Source organism: Ambystoma mexicanum, chromosome 7q, assembly GCF_040938575.1.
Source record: "Ambystoma mexicanum isolate Mex_15411 chromosome 7q, UKY_AmexF1_1, whole genome shotgun sequence".
NCBI lineage: Eukaryota > Metazoa > Chordata > Amphibia > Caudata > Ambystomatidae > Ambystoma > Ambystoma mexicanum.
Window position 1 is genome coordinate 786,797,842 of NC_090941.1, and position 14,223 is coordinate 786,812,064.

The 14,223-nt window shown below is 46.9% G+C and overlaps 1 protein-coding gene across 3 annotated transcripts in view; it reads right to left on the reverse strand.

The window, feature by feature from the left end:
• DYNC2H1 (dynein cytoplasmic 2 heavy chain 1) overlaps window positions 1–14,223 on the reverse strand; it is a 3,314,293-nt gene that overhangs the window by 22,726 nt on the left and 3,277,344 nt on the right. For all 3 annotated transcript variants that reach the window (XM_069639013.1, XM_069639012.1, XM_069639011.1), the window contains one exon: window positions 9,674–9,790. In XM_069639013.1, the coding sequence (XP_069495114.1) occupies window positions 9,674–9,790 (117 nt within the window). The remainder of the gene's footprint in view (window positions 1–9,673; window positions 9,791–14,223) is intronic.

Here is a 14,223-nt window from a genome sequence, read left to right on the forward strand (position 1 = left end):
GAAGACGTTTCAGCTTTTTGTCAATTTTGGACTTGTGGGAAAGAGGAAGGTCCTGTCTAAGACTTCCATACCCAGGTGGCTCTCTGGCTGTATCATGCAGTGACATCGTCTGGCTAACAGACCTCTTCCAGGCCCCCGAGAGCCCACTCTGCAGCAACGACAGCGTTTCTCCCTGGTGTTTCCCTGCTCGACATCTGCAGGGCTGCTACGTGGAGGTCTACCCACACCTTCATCAGATTTTACTGCGTCGTCAGGGATTCCATGGAGAAGTCCTGAGTCGGCCAAGCGGTGCTACACAACCAGTTTGTTTGCGGTGAGTCCGTTCTACGGGTACGTGTATTGGGTCTTTGAAGAGCATTGCCACCTCCCGTGGTTGTGCTGTGTAATCATATTCATGAGCATGTGAATCCATGCAAGACCCCATGTTGTTAAAGGTACAAGTTACTTCCTGTAACTCTTGTTCTCCAGCATGGGTCTTTCTTGGATTCACATGCAAACCCTCTTTCTTGGTTCCTACTGCCACTTTATGTGTGCTACCAAATCTGAAGATGACCACCAGGGTTGGAGCTTAGGAGGATGAGTGTCATTGGCTGGGGGCAGTATGACCCAAAGGACACCGATAGGCTATAGAGGAGACAAGCAGTTTTCAGTTTAAAGTGAAACTGCTTTCTTTTTATTGAAGATTCCCAGCCTGACGACAGGGAATATTCATAAGCATGTGAATCCATGCAGGACCCCATGACCATGACCGTTTTTCGATTCTGTTTTTATAATTCATTCACCTTATTACCAAGCAGACCTATTCCAATAACCACTTAAGTGCTTAGGATGTGGACATCCACAGTTTCTGCAAGACCTTTCAATGGCATATGATGTGGGGGTTCATGTCATGGCAGCACTCGCTATAACTGATTCTGCACTGCCACGCCTTTTGTCAAAGCAGTTAAAGGGTATGTTAGTAAATATTTTGTGCAGTTCAGGTCAAAAATCTCTCGTTCTCAGCCAACTCTACATTCCTTTTTTCGACCAAACATTTTATTAGGCAATTTCAAAGCAAATGAGTAACAACAATATCAAGATGACAACACATAAGCGTATAGTACACAACACTCGCACATACACGGGAGGGCCTCTCCCAGAGGATAGCTCTGGGGCAATATCGTCGTTACCGGAAGTTCAGGTCTCGGGATGGCTTCTCCCACACCCCCCAGTTTTCACTGTAGCCAGCTGGTCAATGGGGGCCTACGGGTGAGTACAGGGTATTTTTATGCATAGTCCATTATCGGGCTCCAAGATTCCCTGAGCGGACTGCTCTGATCTTTTCAGCTACTAAATGTCCCAACACTTTGACCACCATGGGCCAGATTACAGAAACTTTGCACCGTTGCAAGTGCAAAATTGCACGGTATTAGCACCAGGGCAAAATTTGCCCTATTTTTAAATACACTGGGACACTGGAGAAAACCATTGGACCACGACAAGTGCAGTTTGAAAAATTAAAAGCATCCAGGCAAGAATAGCCCTAGTGCAGAAAAGATACATTTTCTATGCATTTTTCTATCAGGGCAAAGTTTGCCCTAGTGCTGATACCATTCCGTATTAGCACTAGGGCAAACTGTGCCCTGTTGCAAAAATGCAGTGAAAATGCATCTTTTTTGCACAAGGCCATTTTTTGCCCTGGTACCTAAAATATGCCAAACTGCACTTGTCACTGTGCAATGGTTTTCTAATGTGTTACAGTGTTTTTATAAATAGGGCAAACTTTGCCCTAGTGCTAATACCGTGCAACTTTGCACTTGCACCGGTGCAAAGTTTCTGTAATATGGCCCCAGATTGGGATTGAAGGGCCCTCTGGATTTTTCCAGAGCCTGGCCAGGGCTATCTTGGCTGCTGTCAGGAGGTGGGTGCATAGGCGCGCTATTTGGCCATTGAGGGGGAATTCCCCTCCGCCTGTGTCACCCAGCAATATGATCCCTGTGTCCCATGGGATTGCTAGACCTGTAATAGATTTCATCTGGTCTAGCACCCCCGCCAGTAGTCTTTTGCATTCGGGCAAGTCCACAGGAGGTGGAACAGTGTTCCCTTGGAGGAGCAACCATCCAGCAACTCGGTGGAATGTCTGGGTTGGATCTATGTAGTTGCTCTGGAGTGACAATATATATAACAGACCTTATACCCTCCCTCTCTGTTTGTGACACACTGGGGGTTTTATGCATTCTAGTCCAAATCCTGCCCCAGTCTTCGATCTCTAATTGGCACTCCAGGACCTTTTCCCAGTTGATCATATATTTTTCTTTGACGATGGGGTCTGATTTGTCCAGGAGACGATACAGGGTGGAGATTTTTCCCCGTAGGGGGGGTGAGGTCAGTGTCAGTTCTAATGGTGTTAGGTCTCTAGCTCATGTTTCCCTAATTGTTCTTTGTGAGACCCAATGACAGAGTTGCGCATAGCGAAACCGCTCCCCCCTCTGGGATTTTGAATTTCCTCTTGCAGTCTTCGAAAGTGAGTGGATTGCCCCCTTCCAAGAAGTCTGATATATTCCAGAGGCCTCCCTCTTTCCAGGCGGTGAAACCTTGTGAATGGAGCCCCGGCGAGAACCCTGGGCTGTTCCAGATTGGTGTGAGTGGGCCTAGTGCCTCCCAATTTACGAGCCGCTGCCCACCAGTTTGCCACCGTGTTTTGGGTAGCTTGTAGGGGGCCTAGGTTTGTGTTCTCGGTGATGGGATGTGTGGGAGATCCGCCAGTGGGGCTACACCAGGCTGCCTCTATCTGTTTCCAATATGGTTGGTCTATGGTCTGGGTCCATGTAAATGCATGTGCAAGTTGTGCTGCCTGCCTATATCTGGACACATCTGGTACTCCCAGTCCTCCCCCATTCTGTCCTCGGAGCATAACTCTCCTCGCTATTCTAGGTTTCTTTCCCACCCAGACGAGTTTTAGTATAGCTCTTTGCAAAGATTTCAGATCACTTTCTGGGATATGTGTCGGGAGAGCCACGTAATGATATATTAGTCTAGGTATAAGATTCATTTTCACGGTTGCAATTCTACCCAGCCAATATATCTCTTGTTTCCCCCAGTGCCCCAGGTCATTCCGGAATTCTCTAAATAGTTGTGGGAAGTTACTTTGATAAATGTGTGTGGAGTTTTTGTGGATCTGGACCCCCAGGTATCAGATTATGGAGTCCGCCCAGGGAATAGGGAGTAGGGGGCCAAGGTCTTCCTTCTGCTGCTTCGTGAGATTAATCGCTAATGCTGAGGATTTTTCATAATTTACTTTAAATCCGCAGGTGCTTCCGAACACAGCAATTTCTTTCCATAGGGGATCCAGAGAGGAGTTTGGATGGGTTATGGTTAAGAGTACGTCATCCGCATTTAGTGCTGCGTTATATTCCCTGCCCCCAACCTTTAGTCCCCGTACTCCGGGGTTTCGCCGGATTCGCTCAGCAAAGGGTTCCATGAACAATGCAAACACCAGGGGGATAGCGGGCAGCCCTGTCGAGTGCCTCTAGTTATGTGTATCAACTCCGATCTGATACCGTTCGCCCGGAGTTGTGTGGTAGGGCTTTGGTAGTTTGCCATTGTCCATTCATAAAATTACGGTCAATTCCTAGATGTGTGAGTGCGTGCCTGATATAGCCCTAGTCCACAAGATCGAATGCTTTGTGAGCATCCAGTGAGATGACCACTAACTTCCCCCCGTTCTATTAGCGCTCTCAATGAGATCCAGAGTGCGCCTGATGTTGTCGTAAGTCCCTCGGCCTGGAATGAAACCTGTCTGGTCCCTATCTATTATGTCTGCGAGATGTTTCTTTAATCCATATGCGAGGACCTTGGAGTGAATCTTACCATCCCTGTTCATCAATGTTATAGGTCTATAAGAGCCCGAGTGATCAGGGTCTTTCCCTGGCTTGTGAGCTAAGATGTTGAGAGATTCCACCATTGATTTGGTGATTTTCCCAGTGGATCGAAAGGAGTTAAATAAGGATGCGAGTCATGGGGCTAATATGTGTGCATATGTTTTGCAGAATTTTGCTGTTAGCGCATCTGGGCCCAGGGCTGCGTTTTTCAAGGATTTAATAGCTTCCAATACTTCTTCCACCAATATTGGGGCTTCTAAGGATTCTAACTGCAGTCTTGCAGCAGGGGCATTGATAGACCCTAGATATTGGGATTGTTTTTCAGGTAGGGTTGAAGGGCCTGCCATGATTTTGCTGTGGTGGGATACCAAGGTTTCCATCCTCTCATTGTCCGTATAACAGGCATTACCATCCTCCCCAAAGAGCCGTACTATATTATTCCTTTTGTGTACCCTCTGCAGTTTATATGCCAGTTTTTGGTTCGCCTTATGACTTTTATTATAGTAAAACTGCTTTGTGTATGCTAGGGATTTAGCTGAGCGATCCGCCTAGTGGATATCTAGGGCTATTTTAGCTTTTTTCAATTCTCTTTCAGTTTTTCTGGTTTGACGAGTTTTTAGCTCACTCTCCATTGCTGCTACTTTCACTTCCAGGGTTGTTGCTTGGATTTTCGAGACCTGGATTTGCTCAGTGCCGGCACTAATAAGCGTCCCCCAGACTACCGGCTTCATAGCGTCCCAGGTTGTTTCTAAGGCCGTGTTTGGTGTTGTGTTTTCATCGAAATAATTGGTCAATGATTCCCCTACTTCTGCCCTAATGTTGTCGTCTAACAGAATGGCAATCATTTAATTTCCAAAATTTCGGAGGGGCTGGGGGGACGGGCACCCTCTTATTCCTAGGTCTGCCGATACTGGGGCATGGTCGGATATCATGCATGTATGGATTTCTACTTTCCCTAGACAGGGGAATAGGATGCCTGTGACCAGATTGAAGTCAATCCGAGAAAAGCCTTCATGTGCGCTAGAGTAGAAAGTATAATCGTTAGTTCCCCCCCATTGGCTAGTCTCCATGCGTCCACCGTTTCGGTTTCCCTAAGAAGCGTGGCTAGGGCTAGGGCAAAGTCTGCTTTAGATGGGGGAGAGTTTTGTCTGCTAACGGATCTAGGACAAAGTTAAAGTCTCCTGCAATGAGAAGAAATCCTGTTGCAAATGCTAGAAGGGTCGGGAGTATGTCTAAAAGGAATTTTTCTTGGGCAGTAAATGGCGGCTATGGTAATCGGTTGTTCATAGAAGTTACCTTTTAAGAGAATATATCTGCCCTCGGGATCCCGCTTTACCGTAGTTTTTGTTAATGGGACTTTGTCACTAAGTAGGATAGCTACCCCCCTCTTTTTCTCACCTCAGATGGCGAAATATGACTTTTTGAATCTTTTAAATCTAATGCGCCGTTCATCCACTGAGAGCAGGTGTGTTTCCTGAAGGATTACCAGGTCCCCTGCCAGGGCGTTTAGCCTGCTTTCAACTGTCCTGCGCTTCCCTGGAAAGTTAAGGCCTTGGACATTCCACATGAGCATCCAGATTTCACTTTCATTATCCGTCCCCATGGGGCATCGAGATGTAGATTGCTCCGAGTGGCTCCCGGGGAAGTCTCTTCCTTTTGGCCTTAGTGTGACCTTTTACATTAGTGTGTGCCTGCCGTCACTGTGTATGCCTGTGTTGTCTTGGTCTTAGTATCCCAGGAGGATAGGATCGAAAATCTACGTTATCTCCCTTACCCCCTGATGGCAGCAGCACTGCTTTCTCATCGACCAGTCAGTTCATAATAGTTGCAGGATGATAGCTACTATGGTCTTCAAATGTTCCCTGTTGTAGTGGGCCAGGATAACTTTAGTGTTCAGTGTTTGATGCTTTAATAGGAAAATATGCTTCACTGGCAACTCTTGCTATAGCATATCAGCCCTTCCTTGTTTGGGGAAAACAGTCTAGGGAAGCAGTGTGTGAAATGCCTACTTATTCTCAGTTGAAGCTACTGACAACTGTTAGGGAGAATTCTCTTATAAGGCTAATTTCCCAAACCTAGTGAGTCCCCCAGCAGCTTTGCTGGATTTTTGGGGTTTGTTTTTTTCTCCTGCTAAGAGTGGGACTCTTTTACTCCCACTCTTAGGCATGATTTGAGGTATGTCTCTGACTATTTGTGTGATTTTTGGCTATGGGGTCTTTTACTCCATAGGGTATCATCTAGTTTTTGTGTATGTGTTACACAGCACCCTCAATGCAGTAACACAGGGGTGTCATAGTGACCCCCAAACATAGACTCCATACCCTGGGACTGACTACTGTCTCGCAGGGCATGTAAAGTCACCATTGACTTTACTAGTCCTAAATTGTGAACAGAACCAGTACAAACCATCATATTGTGGAAGTACTGGAAGGGGTTAATTATATTGCCCCTGTGTCTGTTTTCGGGGGGGCACTGTCCAGTCCCCCCTTGTCGAGTTTGTGGCTAGTGGCAGTGGTTACCACGCGAAATATTCCACCGGAATATTCTCTATGGGATTTTCCCATTGATTTTAAACGCACCACTTTTTGGTGCAATGTTAAAGATACCGCTGGTTTATTTATTTAATATTAAACCAACGGTTGGGTCTTTTTGCCAGAACTCTTTTTAAAATGGCGTTTGTGTCCGTCTCTGTAACTCTGACCAAGGTCGAGCCCTTTGTTCCACTTTTTGGCGGGCTTCTCCACAGAAGCCCTCCAAATGGTGCCACTCTGTCTGGGTTCCACAGGATGGGTGGGGAGGGGAATTGGCACCCTGGACTGCGTTGCCTTAGCAACTCAAGTCGCACTCTATTCTGATTGGCCCAGTGGTGAGCCGCCCGGCTCACCACTTAGCATGTGTGATTGACAGCTAGGCTGATGAATGGTTTTTTTTTGTTGCATAAAAGCAGGGCCTTTGGGACTGGAACTTCAGAAGTCGCCACAGGACCTAAGAATCCGAAGAGGGAAGAAGCTGAGCCATCTGCAACGACGACACCACCGGTGAAGCCCTGCTGCAACAAACTCACCACTTTCCCAACAACAAGAGAAGATCTTCTGCTGGAAGAGTCTTCTCCCCCTGAGCTGGTGGGACCAACCAGTTCACCTCTTTTGCCTTCCAAAGACGTCTCTTGGTCGAATCGCCTGTGCCAAGCACTCGGCGGCCGGATAGCCAAGCTTCACCACTTTGACCGCGAATAAAAGGAACGCACCTTTTACTGACGAACTCTGCAGCTGGTTTCATCCCTGTGCAGTGCAACCACTCCACGTTTCCTCCTCGGCGAGATCCTCTCTTCCCCTGGTCGAAACAATGGACTGCAACCACTGCCAGGAACAACTGCCACAGCTGGAGCTTCCTCTCTATTTAAGGTACTGTGTCCTGCCTGGCCTCCTTTTCTGCGGTTTGCCCAAGGGACCCTTAAATCCTTGGCTTTCCAACTGGGTTGGCCCCAGACATTCTAACTTTACCTTCTTGAATCACCCCAACCTCTTTTTGAACATTCTGCAAAGACTTTTAGTGCATTTTAAACCGTGTGATCCTGGGCACATTTCGCTTTGCTCCATTTAAAGTGGGCCTGGCCTATGAACTTTGGCTCTACAGTGTATCCTGCCTTTATTCTCTTGCTGAGAACTCCTAAAAGTGTTGGGACCTGTTTTATTTCTATGCTCTGCCTTTAACTTAACTATTGGAGTGCCATCTATGGTTACGCGCTCACATCTGTTTTAACAAATCGTGGTGTTTTAACTCTGACTTGTCTGATAGTTATCAAGGGAGGTGTGTATACTTTACCCGACTATGTTTTAACTTGTTTTTGATTTAGAGTGCTAGTATATTGCCTAAAGTGTGTTTTAAATAAATAACTATATACTTTTTATACAAAGCTCTGGTCAGTGTTTGTTTGCTCTACTGTGTTTGAAGCCCTATTGTGTATACCCTATATACTGCTCTACTCTTCTTGAGAGAGGTCTGACTGCTCAGCTACAGCTACCAGGTAAATCTGGGTGGTGCAGACTGCTACCAATTGGGTTTACTGCTTACTCTTGTAGTCTTAATCTTTTTGCAGTGTTCCCCAAGGGAACTGCACAGGATTCTGCCTAACACTCAACTACGGCTGCATACGGCTCATTTGGCAAAATGTAGCCATTTCCATCTATTTCTATTCTTGATCTTATTTATTGACTGGAAGAGGGACTGTATACAGCCATCAAAAAACATCAACTGCCTCAGAATTATTTTGCAGTAAAGCCATTCCCATGGCTGGTCTGCTCTAACACCACTTCCATTGTTAAAAACAAAGCCAATAGACCGTCCAAACATTCTCAACATTAGGGGGGCTTAGTGGGTCCATATCCCCATGAGTAGCATTGTATGTGATACGTTTTCCCTACGGATCCACCTCCCTCCTATGTTTCTGGCTCTTAGTCTCTTTTGATGACAAGTTTTGGGCATGCTTTAATAATTGTGATTAGCCCATGCCATGACCCCCGCAGTCTGAGATTGCAAAAAGCCTGTCAGCCAGGTTCAAAACATGCAGAAGTGTCATGGCAGTCTGCTGAGCCCTTATTCCGCTCAATCAAATAAAATGTTATGTTCCTCTGTTATGCCTTCTATGCCATGGCTTGGTCGCACGCCATGCATTGGTTTTTCTTTCCTGCTCCACCCATAGAATTTCAAAAGGGGCTTGAAGTGTTTCGCCGAACTGCCCACTTGTCTTCTACATATGTCGAATCTCTCCACAGGCCGATTTTCATTGGTTTTCTTCCCCTGGTTAGTTATGGGGTCTCATGAACATAACTCTGGACCTTTTTCTTCTTGGCATATTTATCCTTGTCAAATGTATGTTTTTTTCTGACCTGGACATCTCTTGTACCCTTGAGACGATCAAGGGAGGGCTGGGGGAGGTCTGAGGATTCCTCCAAGTAGCACTTCCAGGGGTTGTATCAGGGAGTAGATGGTCCTGATTGGCCCCCAGAGTATACCAATCTCCCAAAATGGGCACTAAACAGCTGACTTAGTCATAACTCCAACAATAAATCCTAATTGGGAACAACAAACTCTTACATGTGTGCAGGGGTCAAGTCCTAAAAATTAAAGTGGGGGGACTCATCAACAAACGCAATCGGATGCGACGTCGTCAGAAATTAGCATATCAAGGTGAAATATGCACATTTCATTAAATTGGCTTTGCATAACCACCCAAATTGAACAGGACGAATGGCATTTGCCTTTCATAAAATCAACACACACACAAAACCAAGACAGGATATTTTCTTCTAATAGTGATTTTGAAAATGTTAAAAGGTGTGCATGTTTTAAACTCCAAGAACCAATACAAATGTTTTTCCTTGGACTTGCAGTACCGAAATGGGATATTTCACCTCACCTTTAGTTGTTTGTTATTTTTGATCAGGTTATATAGTGCAGTGGTGAAGTGTCCGCCCTACAAACCTGACGACTGCGGTTTGATCCCTGAGATCTTTATAAATTCAAAGAGGACATCTATGTTTCTCTTTTAGCTGGGGGGGACTCTGAATAAAGTGGGGGGACTCCGTCCACCCGCGTGTACCCTCGACACTTCAGCCCTGCATGTGTGGCTGGAACGTGCTGGATCCGAGGTGATGTGGGACCTTCCATAGAGAGTATTAGGCTGTTAAATTCTACCCATTACAAAGCATTCTTCTGACGTGTATTCCTTCAACGAAAGATACTAACAGAAAGCAGTAGAAAAATAAATGCACAACAGCACATACATGTTTAGGCCACTCAACAATTAGTACCTGCAGAATCCATGCTACGAAACAAGAGCGCATTGATGACACACTGGGGGAATCATGCTGATTTTCTGAAAGTCTGTTCCCATCAAAGGTGCAGCCCTCCAGTTGCAGGCCAGTAATCTGTCAGGGAAAAACATGTCAGCCACTATCATAATGAGTCTGAGCTAATTACCTTTTGTTTGAACAAGGATACACAGACAAGAGGAAGTCACTGAATGGGATGGAACCTACACTGTTTCAAAAGATGATTATCCGGTCACTTGGAACTGCCAAACACAATTAAAAGCAATTTGTTTACAAATAAGAGGAGCTTTCTAGCCGGAGGTTCCTTTAAAATACGGTTACATCTTTACATCAATAATTATCAGTGGACAACTGTGTGGGCAAATAAAATGTAGCACATTTTAGTTTTGTGGTGCATGGGAAGTACACGGTAAACCCCATAATCGGCAAAGAAGACAGATGCTAGGAATTGGTGAGCTCAATAGGAGTTTGACTTATGTAGACCAACACCCTGGAGAGTGGTACCAGCCAATCAGGAAACCAAGAACAATAGCGATCACTGATGGCATAAGACTGCGTTACTTTCCAGCCTCCTGCGCCACTCCCCAGTGCCACCATGTGTTTTTGTGCCGTTCCCCGCTTAACCCCACCTGCTTCGACTCCCTTACACACCTTCATTGCCTCTCCCTCCTTGCACTCCTCTTCTCCTCCCCCGTCCCACAATTACTTGCCACCCACCACTTCGGTCCCTCTCTGCCCGCTCTGTCCTGCTGTGTTGACTATCAGCAATATAACAAAGGGACTTACATCCTTTGCTATGTTGCACAGCCACCATCATGGTTTACTTTTATTTTTTAAAGGTAATAAGGTGAGCGCTGTCGGCACAGCTCCTATTTCTATTATATAAAACAATATTAGCACCTTGGAAGGAGAACCAAAGTGCTAATAGCTTCATTTGAGACTACCATGGCCCAGGCTAGCGTGCTGTTATCAGCAAAGCCCACCACCTTGAAACATTGGCTAGCACTACAATTTACTAGAGTAATGGAGAAATTCTATGTCAAGACTCGGAGGCTCAGATTATGCTCTGACTTCTCTTTACTAACTCGAGCAGCAACCATATAACACGATAAACATGGAAAACAATAATAAAAACTACAAAGTCCAACAGAACCCAGCAATTTTGTAGTTCGTTTTCCATAGGTTGAACAAAACCACGTGATCCACTCTTCCAATCAGTGTCACTTCTCCCTTATAACATCCCATAACTCCGAAGTCCTTCCTCTTTCTTTGCTGCTCGAGCAGCTGAGATAAGTACCTTTCATCTTATTATTGTTTGAATGTTGTTTGGGTTTATATGTGTTTTAATCTAACACGCGCAACCGATAACGAGCGCGTAGAACGTTGGCGGGGCATATCCGCGGGGAAGACGCAACGGGACCTTTGTTCCGGCGTCGCTTCCCTCGTTAGGAGGCACTGCGGGCACGGAAGTTCGCAACGGCGCGACGGGAGTTCCGGCGCCGTTGCGAACTTACGTGTCAGTGAAAGGAGACAGAGCACCAGGCTCCTCAGAGTTTATAAAGCTGTTTTTTGATCCCTGATCCTCACGGAGCTCCGGCACCCGGGCCACAGCCGTGTGTACAGTTGGGAATCACCGGCTCCTTTACTAGCGGTGCACGCCACCTAGTGGCTGAAGCTAGTACCGCAGGCAAGGGAATCCTGCTCAGACAGAGCTGCAAGTCAGCACAAATACATTATTCCCTTATTCTGCCACTGGGGAGGAGGTGAGAGAGGCTTAGACCTCCCTTGACGGGCTCAGTCCCAGGTAAGACTGCTGTTATAGGAGGGCTCGCCTAGCTTCGCAATCCAGATATTGACAGGGGCAGCCCAAGCAATCTGCACAAGGCACCTTCATAGTGTACAGAGGCGGTGAAAACATGAGCGACTACACCGACGACTCTGACGGCCCTCATGTCAGTGGGCGCCGTATGAGCGAAGCAGTTCAAATGCTGCAGAGTGCCGAAAGGCCCCGGGAAGAGAGGGGCATTTTGCGAAGCTTGGCGGCTTTGTCCCAGGGCAAAGCGCGCAAGAGAGGGGGAAGTAGACATAAAACCCGCAGGCGCCTTAGCGCCCAGACCCCCCCGGGTTCACCCCACAGATCGGGGAAAAGGAAGGCGAGATCCCGGGACAGATGGAGCACTAGCTCGAGCGAGTCGGACGACGACTACTGCAAGAGCAGCTCTAGGTCTGAATTTTACACCTCCTCAGAAGACCAATCCTCCCCGGAAGAGGAGGAAATCCAACCTAACAAGAAAGGCAGGAGGGAACAGGAAGATCTTCTCAGGGAGGAGTTCGATCCCGATGAGCTTATTCACCCCAGATCCAATGAATGGGACCCTCCGGAGAAGATCGCGGAATACCTTAGACGGTGCCTGCGGGCACCTTTAAGTAGATAAGCCAGATCTAAATTGAAGGCAGAGTGCCCAAGGCCGAGAGTCCCGGACGGGGTAGCAGAGACCCCAGAAATTGATGAGAATCCTGACGTTCCTGGGCCGGTATGGCAGGGACGTGAAGAAGGGCATCGACAGATCCTGGCGGTCCTGTCAGGACAAGGTGCTGGACATGCTAGGACCGGTCACCAAGATCTGGCAACTGGCCGAGGAGGCGAAGGCCAAGAAAGAGCCCATGGACCCGGGCATTATATCTGGCTGGGCTCAGAGGATTATCTGCCTGCTCGGTAACGCAAATACAGCGTTGGCGACCGAAAGGAGAAGGTCGATCCTAATGAAACTGGACTCCAGGCTAGGGGAGATGGCGACATCCGAGCAGGCCACAGCCGCGAAGGGCAAGCTCTTCGGGGACTTGTTTATCAAGGACATGGCGAAATTCGCCAGTACTTATGTATCGATGGACAGGGCCCAATCTTCCCTGAAGAAGATTTTCGGTCAAAGAGTTTTCGACAAGGCTGGAGGAGGAAGGGGCCGCTCGTCCAGCCGTGGCCAGTACAGAGGCTCCTACAAGGACAGAAATTGGAAACAAGAAGACCGAAGGTCCAACCCCTTCTTCCTTTCTAGGGGAAGAGGCAGGGGTAGAGGTTGGAGGAACAACGGAAGACAACAACACCAGAGTCCCTCAGGTGAGAGATGTGAAAGTGATAGAAAGGTCAAATGCAAGTATTCCTCCAGTAGGGGGGAAAGTGAAACTGTATGTAGAAATATGGGAAGAGTTGTCTTCAGACGCTTGGATAAGGCAGACCGTAAGAGGGTTTCAGTTAGAATTCTGGCGAGAACCATATCAGGTGGTACGGCAAAGAAGGATAAATTTCAGCAGAGAAGACGAGGTCCTGCTAGACAAGGAGGTGGAATTGCTAAAGGCAAAGAATGCAATCGGTCCAGCTTCAGAAGGACCAGGGGGTTTTATAAGCAATCTGTTTTTGGTCAAGAAGAGACACAAGGTCAAACCATTGATAAACCTGAGGAGTTTGAATTTCTTTCTAGTGTACAGGCATTTCAAAATGGAAGGCATCAATCTTCTAAGGGATGTTCTCCAACAAGGAGACTGGCTAGCAAGGATGGACCTCAGGGATGCGTATTTAACGATTCCTATCCGGCCAGAGCAGACAAAACTTCTCCAGTTCCTTTGGAAGGGACAGAAGTGGGAGTTCAAATGTCTCCCCTTCGGGCTAGCGTCAGCGCCATGGTGTTTCATCAAACTTTTGAAACCAGTAGTGACACACCTAAGAGAGCAGGGGATCAGGCTGATTATTTACCTGGACGACATATGTTTGATGTGCCGGGACAAAGAAATTCTGGTTCGGCAGGTCCTGTTATTACAACAGCTGGGGTTCCTGATAAATTGGGAGAAGTCACAGTTAGAACCAGCTCAGGATATGGAATTTCTGGGGTTCAGCTTAGAGACAACGCAGGGCATTCTCAAATTACCCCTAGCCAAAGTCATTTCAGTCAAGAGGGAGATCAAGGTCATGATAGCGAAGCAAGAAGTTTTCCTGAGGGAAATAGCGAGGCTTATAGGACGTCTGTCATCATCGATACAGGCGATATTCCCAGGGCCCCTGCATTACAGGGCGTTGCAGAGGTTGAAGATCAACCATCTCAGAAGAGGGCTTTCTTACGAACAGAAAGTGAGGCTATCACAATAAGCGAGACTGGAGCTAGAATGATGGCCAGTTATACCATCAAGTTCACGGTACAGCGATGGGTTCATCAGTGGCCCCTTCAGCAGCTAACCTTTATGTAGAAAGCTTCGAAAGAGGCATCATTTATAGCCCCACAAACCCCTTTTTCAATAATCTGGGTTTGTGGCGTCGCTACATTGATGATATTTTGATCATCTGGAATGGCACCCTAGCCCAGTTGGAAGATTTTGTAGAATGGATCAATCAACAGAATCGGTATCTGAAGTTTACCTTCACCCATAGTAACAAAGAACTCAATTTCTTGGATGTTACTATTTGGGTTGATAGTGGGTTTAATGTCTTGAAAGTTAGACCTTTTCATAAGCCCACAGATCGCAACTCATTACTTGACTTT